Source organism: Conger conger, chromosome 16, assembly GCF_963514075.1.
Source record: "Conger conger chromosome 16, fConCon1.1, whole genome shotgun sequence".
In the NCBI taxonomy this organism is placed as follows: Eukaryota; Metazoa; Chordata; class Actinopteri; order Anguilliformes; family Congridae; genus Conger; species Conger conger.
In genome coordinates this window covers 41,579,355-41,588,753 of record NC_083775.1, presented here as the reverse complement: position 1 = coordinate 41,588,753, position 9,399 = coordinate 41,579,355, and the positions used below count along the sequence as shown (strand labels likewise).

General features: G+C 43.6%; 1 protein-coding gene across 5 annotated transcripts; it reads left to right on the top strand.

Annotated features, from left to right (window-relative positions):
* Nucleotides 1-3,004: 3,004 nt before the first annotated feature.
* Nucleotides 3,005-5,429, top strand: LOC133113903 (cytochrome c oxidase subunit 6A, mitochondrial). Of its 5 annotated transcripts, none has more exons than XM_061223035.1 (4): nucleotides 3,005-3,157; nucleotides 4,314-4,391; nucleotides 4,599-4,741; nucleotides 5,226-5,429. In XM_061223035.1, the coding sequence occupies exons 2-4, from the start codon at nucleotides 4,319-4,321 to the stop codon at nucleotides 5,313-5,315; spliced, it is 306 nt and encodes a 101-aa protein (XP_061079019.1). In that variant the 5' UTR covers nucleotides 3,005-3,157; nucleotides 4,314-4,318; the 3' UTR covers nucleotides 5,316-5,429. The 5 variants fall into 5 exon arrangements, with proteins under 5 accessions (XP_061079019.1, XP_061079020.1, XP_061079021.1 ...); XM_061223036.1 differs by having other exon boundaries at nucleotides 3,069-3,212; XM_061223037.1 differs by having other exon boundaries at nucleotides 3,096-3,208.
* The last annotated feature ends 3,970 nt before the right edge of the window (nucleotides 5,430-9,399 follow it).

The window sequence follows — 9,399 nt, the reverse complement described above, 5'->3', positions numbered from 1 at the left end:
CCTGCTCCCTTACAGTTTTTTTTTTTTGTTTTTTTTCCTATCGTATTTAAAATACATATAATATGATCATGAATGTGGTAGGCTTATAGGAAAATAATGCAGAAGTTTATGATGCAAATAATAATCCATCCATCCATCCATCCATTATCTTTAACCCGCTTATCCTGAACAGGGTCGCAGGGGGCTGGAGCCTATCCCAGCATACATTGGGCGAAAGGCAGGAATACACCCTGGACAGGTCGCCAGTCCATCACAGGGCACACACACACCATTCATTCACACACTCATACCTATGGGCAATTTAGACTCTCCAATCAGCCTAACCTGCATGTCTTTGGACTGTGGAAGGAAACCGGAGTACCCGGAGGAAACCCACGCAGACACGGGGAGAACATGCAAACTCCGCACAGAGAGGCCCCGGCCAACGGGGATTCGAACCCAGGACCTCCTTGCTGTGAGGCGGCAGTGCTAACCACTGCACCATCCGTGCCGCCGCAAATAATAATGCTATCACAATACATTGGTATCCAGTCAAAGTGCAGAGCCCAGGAACCAATCGCAAACTCGAAGGTCTTCCAATAAAAGTCTTTATTGAATGACTGGCAGGTCATCACGTACTACCAGTAGGGTATACAGTGGTGTGAGAAAGTGTTTGCCCCCCTTCCTGATTATTTTTTTTATTTTTTTTGCATGTTTGTCACACTTAAATGTTTCAGATCATCAAACAAATTTAAATATTAGTCAAAGACAACATAAGTAAAAACAAAATGCAGTTTTTAAATGAAGGTTTTTATTATTAAGGGAGAAAAAAAATCCAAACCTATATGGCCCTGTGTGAAAAAGTGATTGCCCCCCCTGTTAAAACAAAACTTAACTGTGGTTTCTCAAACCTGAGTTCAATTTCTCTAGCCACACCCAGGCCTGATTACTGCCACGCTGGTTCTCAATCAAGAAATCACTTAAATAGGACCTGCCTGACAAAGTGAAGTAGACCAAATGATCCTCAAAAGCCAGACATCATGCCGAGATCTAAAGAAATTCAGGAACAAATGAGAAAGAAAGTAATTGAGATCTATCAGTCTAGAAAAGGTTATAAAGCCATTTCTAAAGCTTTGGGACTCCAGCGAACCACAGTGAGAGCCATTATCCACAAATGGCGAAAACATGGAACAGTGGTGAACCTTCCCAGGAGTGGCCGGCCGACCAAAATTACCCCAAGAGCGCAGCGACGACTCATCCAAGAGGTCACAAAAGACCCCACAACAACATCCAAAGAACTGCAGGCCTCACTTGCCTCAAGTTAAGGTCAGTGTTCATGACTCCACCATAAGAAAGAGACTGGGCAAAAATGGCCTGCATGGCAGAGTTCCAAGACGAAAACCACTGCTGAGCAAAAAGAACATTAAGGCTCGTCTCAATTTTGCCAGAAAACATCTTGATGTTCCCCAAGACTTTTGGAAAAATACTCTGTGGTCTGACGAGACAAAAGTTGAACTTTTTGGAAGGTGTGTGTCCCATTACATCTGGCGTAAAAGTAACACCGCATTTCAGAAAAAGAACATCAAACCAACAGTAAAATATGGTGGTGGTAGTGTGATGGTCTGGGGCTGTTTTGCTGCTTTAGGACCTGGAAGACTTAAATGATAAATGCAACCATGAATTCTGCTGTCTACCAAAAAATCCTGAAGGAGAATGTCCGGCCATCTGTTCGTGACCTCAAGCTGAAACGAACTTGGGTTCTGCAGCAGGACAATGATCCAAAACACACCAGCAAGTCCACCTCTGAATGGCTGAAGAAAAACAAAATGAAGACTTTGGAGTGGTCTAGTCAAAGTCCTGACCTGAATCCTTTTGAGATGCTGTGGCATGACCTTAAAAAGGTGTTTCATGCTCGAAAACCCTCCAATGTGGCTGAATTACAACAACTCTGCAAAGATGAGTGGGCCAAAATTCCTCCACAGCGCTGTAAGAGACTCATTGCAAGTTATTGCAAACGCTTGATTGCAGTTGTTGCTGCTAAGGGTGGCCCAACCAGTTATTAGGTTTAGGGGGCAATCACTTTTTCACACAGGGCCATGTAGGTTTGGATTTTTTTCTCCCATAATAATAAAAACCTTCATTTAAAAACTGCATTTTGTGTTTACTTATGTTGTCTTTGACTAATATTTAAATTTGTTTGATGATCTGAAACATTTAAGTGTGACAAACATGCAAAAAAATAAGAAATCAGGAAGGGGGAACACTTTTTCACACCACTGTACATACACACACCACACTCCCTGTTATATGAACACTCACTACACTACTGTGATATACACACACACACACACACCTCACTACCTGTGATATAAACACACCTCACTAGCTGTGATATACACACACCTCACTACCTGTGATATACACACACCTCACTACCTGCTATATAAACACACATATCTACCTGTGAAATACACACACCTCACTACCTGTGATATAAACACACCTCACTACCTGTGATATAAACACACCTCACTACCTGTGATACACACACCTAACAAGCTGTGATATACACACACCTCTCTACCTGCGATATAAACATCTCCCACTACTTGTGATATACACATACCTGACTACCTGCGATATGAACACACCTCACTACCTGTGCCTGCACAAATGTTTTTAGTGTAGCCTATAGAAAAACATTTTTAACATTTTTCATATTCAGTCCCCACAAATGTCAGTCCATTCTGAAGTGAGTCGAAATGGCAAGGTCGGCGACGGAAGAAACACAGTCGATCGTAGGCTACTTGCTTAAATGCGCTAGACTTAGGCTACTTGCTGCAAATGTTATTATATTGTCTCTAATAGATTGTTTTTCTTCTAATTGCAGCTTGTGGATTACTATAAATCCCTGTTCATCTCTTTATCTTTTTTATTTAATTAATTAATTACTGGAAAATAGGGAAAGTTATAGGGACGAATCTTAGGATGTCCTTAAATGAACCTTGCATGAACTCATATGACTAAAACGCACACCCACACACAGCGGTGAGTCTCCTCCTCCGTCAACTCTGCTGCCTGCTTCCTGCACTATGTGCCCATAGACCGAACCAATTATACGCTTCCAGATTGTTGGCAGAGGGACAGACTGACATTGGATAAAAGGTCTGAAGGAGAGGTAAACAAGAGGCCGGAACAATTAACCACACGAACACTTGGATATATATCAGTGGGTCTGTGTTCACTTTAGTTTCAGATATGTATTGTATGTTGTCTATTATTCTCCACATTTTCTGCAGATATAACCAAATATATAGTATTATTGGTGAGCATAACTTGGTATATGGTCGGTGCGCATTGCGTAAACGCAAAAGCACCCTACTGGGACAGAAAATAATTATTGTCGATAAGTCCAATCAATTTTGAAATGTGCCAGTTTGTTTGTACATAGCAGCTTCCAGTAATGGATACGTTTTGACAGGTTGAACATCGTTCAGTAGTATTCTGAATAAGATGAACGTGACCACAAAGTCGAAGAAAACTTTGATCAAGAGCTTTTGTATGAGATTTTATTTCTTAGCAGCCTGCGACCCTTTTCTTTATCTCGATTGATGTTTTACCTACTATTTACGTGGGGCGAGTATGTGTATTATGCGCATTATTGTTACATTATTGGCATTATCCAGAGCGTCTGCTATTGTGATCATAAGTTGGCTAACATGGCGTTCAAGTGTAGGCTACGACATATGTTCTATAGGCTACGCTAAAAAACATTTGTGCAGCTATGTTTTCATAACTAATCATTCCAGTCTCCTACTTGATGACCGATTGGCAAAAAGTTTGCATGCTTGATTGTTTGTATGATTTATTTGCACGACAATGTAGCGCTTAGTTGAGGTTATGTCTGCCCATTTCTGATAAAGCGGTGACGCAGTTCGAAAATAGACGGGCGAGTTCTCTACTAGTTATTTAAATAAAATTCCGGAAGAACCGTTCATGCTTGGTTGTAGATTTAAATCAGAAAACAATATTCGAGGATTAGTAATTGTTCTTGATGTGAATGTCCTTTACCTTCAAGACGTTTACAAATTGAATTGTGGGATGGGCACGTGCATGAAGTAGGCTATATAAACCGAATTCACCTAGATAATTAATTTGGAATGTAAGCGACAAGAACTTCTCTTTTAAGTTTGATAGGTCGGCTGGGTAACTCGCAAATTTACTACGATAAAAAACGAAACGAAACGGGGTGTAGCACTACAGCATCGTTGCATGTCGCATTTCGTATTGTTAATGGTTGCATCTGACGCTTTTTTTAACCTTTGCCATTGTAGGGGACATGTCTCTGACCAGAAGTGCATTCCTAGCACGCAGGGCTTTTTCTGCGGCCGCAGGTGGTCATGAGGGCGGAGGTTGGTCTTTCTTCGTTTCCCTTTTCCTCGCATACCTGCCTGTGTACAAATGTGTTTTTCATAATTGAGAATTGAATTAAACTGTGTGAAAGGTTTCACACTTTTCAGGCAATTCTACAGGTGTAGCTCTAACCATTTCTGTCAGTGAGTTGAAGTAATGTGGTGAAATAGTGTGCACACAATTTACTTGATGTATCTGCTATGTAGCAAATACCTGGAAGATCTTGTCCTTTGTGGTGGCTCTACCCGGAGTGGCGGTCTGCATGGCGAACGTCTGGATGAAGATGCAGCGTCACTCGCACGACCAACCAGAGTTCACCCCTTACCCACACCTGCGCATCCGAACCAAGGTCCTGAACAGCACAGCTTCCCGCAAAACCTGTATTAATCATAGCTAATTACATTTTAAAATCCTTTAACACCACTTGTACAGACATATTGACATAACACGCCAAAGTGCTTGAAGTTTAAGCAAGTGAACTTCTGGTTCAATCAGAAAACATTTTGCTGCGGTTTCTGTGTTGAACGACGAACGATGTTTTCTCCCAACGGTGTGCAACGTTTTGCGGTATGTTTGCTCCCGTTTGCTGGGTGTCAGAGGTGCAGCCCAAATAATAACGTAGGCCTATGTTTTAAAGCCCGGAGAACGACTTCACAGACATAGGAGCAACCCATACTATGTGTCAATTAGTCCACCCATGGTTTGCAACAGAATCACAGTTTCATCAGGGCTGAGCATGGTTTTCTCTGGCTTGAATTGACTGCTTATTTAAATTTCTCCAGACCAGGGTTGCATATTAACCTTCACTGCTTCTCTTGTCCTGCTTCTCACAGCCTTTCCCCTGGGGTGATGGCAACCACTCACTCTTCCACAATGCCCACACCAACCCACTCCCCACTGGTTACGAGGGCGAACACCACTGATCAGCATTCCGCCGTCCTGCATTCCCGTGCTTTGCCTCGTGTTTACACACGATCACCGACACTGGACCTGAGATTGGAGGGCAGTGTCCCTGTAAAATAAAATATCTTACAAAATTATGATGTGCGGCTCTCTTTGCAAGAGTAGGGGGCAGGGGAGATTCAATACAAATAAATATGTTCTGAAACTAGAGTTAAATCCGTAGACATGATGCCCCCTCCAGGACTGGAGTTAAACCTGCAGACACTGTGGCCCTCCAGGACTGGAGTTAAACCCGCAGACACTGCGGCCGTCCAGGACTGGAGTTAAACCTGCAGACACTGCGGCCTCCCAGGACTGGAGTTAAACCTGCAGACACTGTGGCCCTCCAGGACTGGAGTTAAACCTGCAGATACTGTGGCCCTCCAGGACTGGAGTTAAACCTGCAGACATTGCGGCCCTCCAGGACTGGAGTTAAACCTGCAGACATTGCGGCCCTCCAGGACTGGAGTTAAATTATAAGACTGCCTAATTACTGTTACTATCCATATGGAACAATGCATGTTGCTACCAATATAGCTATCCCTGATCACATCACCATTTTCTTGTCCTCAGTGGAGGTGTTGGCGAGGTTTGAGGTCGGATGAAGAGAGGTAAACACGTGGCCACAGGCTCTACCCCGACTTCACAAGAAGCAGTTGTCTGATGTCCCACAACAATGGCAGCACCCATGGAGGCACACATCGTAAATGGTAAACCATCAACTAAAAGAACAAAATGACTCGCTATTGGACAAAGAGGGGCTTGCAGTACCTGAGAGACCAAGCACGGAGGTTTGGGAGGTGAGCTTGCTCATGCTGGAGAACTCAGATGTAACACTGGTGACAGCAGAACAAGTACGCACATGGACAAATAGAGATGCACTCCAGAGTGAGAGGTGGTACAAAGAGGGTGGCCACAAGAATTAGAAGCAACTGATGTCAGGAAAGGGTGAACCGAGTGTGCAGAACGGTTCTGTGCTATGGGGAGTCACTGTGCCCAGACCAGGTCAAAAAGATGTGCTACAACAACTGCATCAGTGCTATCCAGGGGAGTCCCTCATGAAGGCTTTAGTGAGGAGTTATTTGTGGTGGCCAAAGCTAGACCAGGATGAGGAGCAGGTGGTGATGGCCTGCTGCACATGCCAGGAGCAGAGGAAGAATCCACCAGTGGCACCGCTTCATCACTGGGACTGGCCAGACAGACCGTGGAAAAGTTTACACGTGGATTATGCCTCATTGATGCACATACAAATTCAGAGTGGGCAGTCCAAACCTTTAAGGAAATTATGAAAAACTGTCCAGTGGGAACACTGAAAACAAAAGTGGCAAGTGTCAGCTGCAGAGGAACTCTCCAGACCACGACAGGTCTATCGCCAGCAGAAGTGTTGCCGGGATGGGGAATGGCTGTAGCGTAGTGGTTAAGGTAAATCACTGGGACATGCAAGGTCGTGGTTCTAATAACGGGGTAGCCACAATAAGATCCGCACAGCCGTTGGGCCCTTGAGCAAGGTTAACTCTACATTGCTCCAGGGGAGGATTGTCTCCTGCTTAGTCTAATCAACTGTACTTCGCTCTGGATAAGAGTGTGCGCCGAATGCCAATAATATAAAGTAATGTAATGGGATGGAAACTCCGCTGCACCCTGGACCCAATACATCTAGACCTGAAATGGAGAGTTGAAGAAAATCTAAGAAAACTGAAAGAGAACCATGACAGGAAGGCAAAAGGACAAACTTTTGTCATCGGTGATCCTGTACTTGCAAGAAACTTCAGTCATGGACCAAAATGGATTCCTGGATAAGTAGAGATGGTGACTGGACCGGTATCCTACAAAGTAATGGGAATGGAAGAGTGGCCCGAGTCACCTGAGCAGATGTCTGGTGGAGAATTAAAGGACAGTACTGTCCCTAGTCATATCACTACTCAGACAGCGCCTCCAACAGGGGCTGATAATCCAGCAACTAAAGTGCTTTGGGACCAAAGTAATGAGTCACTGCCTGGGAGTGTGGAGGGACAGGAAGACGCAGCAAGGGGAACTGAGAGTCCTGGTGTTGTGGCGAGATACCAACAAAGACAAAGAAAGTTACCAGATCATCTGAAAGACTTTGAGATTAAATAATACATTTAAAAAAACAGTTTAAATATATGTATTTTTTCAGGTTATGAAAATAATTGTTGAGTAGTAAAAATACAATTTACAGTGGATATTGTAGAACGATTAGGAGGGTAACTAGAGTTATAGTATGTTCAAATCTTTGGAGGGGGGAGATGGAGTAGAGTGGCGTTAGACTGTCAGTTTTCAAATTCAACTAGAGGGCGTTAGACTCACGGTTATGCAGGAGAGTTTTGGGATGAACAATGCCGGTGAAGGGGTAGGCATGTAGCATCGAGGTGTGTGAGTAAGAACTCATGGCGATTGTTCTGTTAAGTTCCAATAAAAGCTATAGCTATAGAGATATCTCCTGTCTTGACGTTACTATATATGGCCAGCCATGTTTTGTGATTACGTTTGCTGTGGTGCACCTGGAACGACGGCAAATGGAAGTCCGAAATTTCAAATGGGAAATTCTGACCTCCAATGGTAAATGGGATGCAGCATAACTTCCGGAGTTGAGTCTGCTTGAACCGTGGAAGGCTGGAGTTGTCTCAGACAGCCCGCCCACAGTTACACTCATTGGCTGTCCACAATGTCAATCACAGGAGTGTGGATGAAATTTGTGCTTATGTTTTTGTCAGTCAGTTGGGAAGTTAGCAAACAACTCTGCACACAGCAAGAACACACAAAAAGATTTGGGGCTAGGTTCCCGGCTGAAGCCCAATGCTGGGGACAGCACTGCTCGTCTGGATTCCAGGTTCAACTCTGGATTCTCAGGTTCTATTATGATTGGTTTTAATTAGCCATTTGTAATGGGCTGATGTGAAACCTTTACTGGAACATTGATCTATTTGATCAACTATTGGCTTTCCAGATGCAAGAATGGCTCCCATTACATACAGTCAGGTCCATAAACATTGGGACATCTCCTCTTTTTGGCTCTAGACTTTCAGCTTTAATTTGAGGGTATTTACATCCAAATCAGGTGAAAGGTGTAGGAATTACAACAGTTTCTATATGTGCCTCCCACTTTTTAAGGGACCAAAAGTAATGGGACAATTGGCTGCTCAGCTGTTCCATGGCCAGGTGTGTGTTATTCCCTCATTATCCCATTCACAAGGAGCAGATAAAAGGTCTAGAGTTCATTTCAAGTGTGCTATTTGCATTTGGAATCTGTTGCTGTCAACTCTCAATATGAGATCCAAAGAGCTGTCACTATCAGTGAAGCAAGCCATCATTAGGCTGAAAAATCAAAACAAACCCATCAGAGAGATAGCAAAAACATTAGGTGTGGCCAAATCAACTGTTTGGAACATTCTTAAAAAGAAAGAACGCACCGGTGAGCTCAGCAACACCAAAAGACCCGGAAGACCACGGAAAACAACTGTAGTGGATGACAGAAGAATTCTTTCCCTGGTGAAGAAAAACCCCTTCACAACAGTTGGCCGGATCAAGAACACTCTCCAGGAGATAGGTGTATGTGTGTCAAAGTCAACAATCAAGAGAAGACTTCACCAGAATGAATACAGAGGGTTCACCACAAGATGTAAACCATTGGTGAGCCTCAAAAACAGGAAGACCAGATTAGAGTTTGCCAAACAACATCTAAAAAAGCCTTTACAGTTCTGGAACAACATCCTATGGACAGATGAGACAAAGATTAACTTGTACCAGAATGATGGGAAGAGAAGAGTATGGAGAAGGAAAGGAACTACTCGTGATCCAAAACATACCACCTCATCAGTGAAGAATGGTGGTGGTAGTGTCATGGCGTGGGCATGTATGGCTGCCAATGGAACTGGTTCCCTTGTATTTATTGATGATGTGACTGCTGACAAAAGCAGCAGGATGAATTCTGAAGTGTGAAGTTATCTGCTCATATTCAGCCAAACGCTTCAGAACTCATTGGACGGCGCTTCACAGTGCAGATGGACAATGACCCGAAGCATACTGCGAAAGCAACCAAAGAGT

Excerpts from the sequence above, each read along its gene's own strand:
- LOC133113903 (XM_061223034.1), top strand. The coding sequence starts at position 3,493 with ATGAACGTGACCACAAAGTCGAAGAAAACTTTGATCAAGAGCTTTT. Across the intron at positions 3,539-4,313 it reads AACTTTGATCAAGAGCTTTT|GGGACATGTCTCTGACCAGA; the intron begins GTATGAGATTTT and ends TTGCCATTGTAG. Across the intron at positions 4,742-5,225 it reads ACCTGCGCATCCGAACCAAG|CCTTTCCCCTGGGGTGATGG; the intron begins GTCCTGAACAGC and ends TGCTTCTCACAG.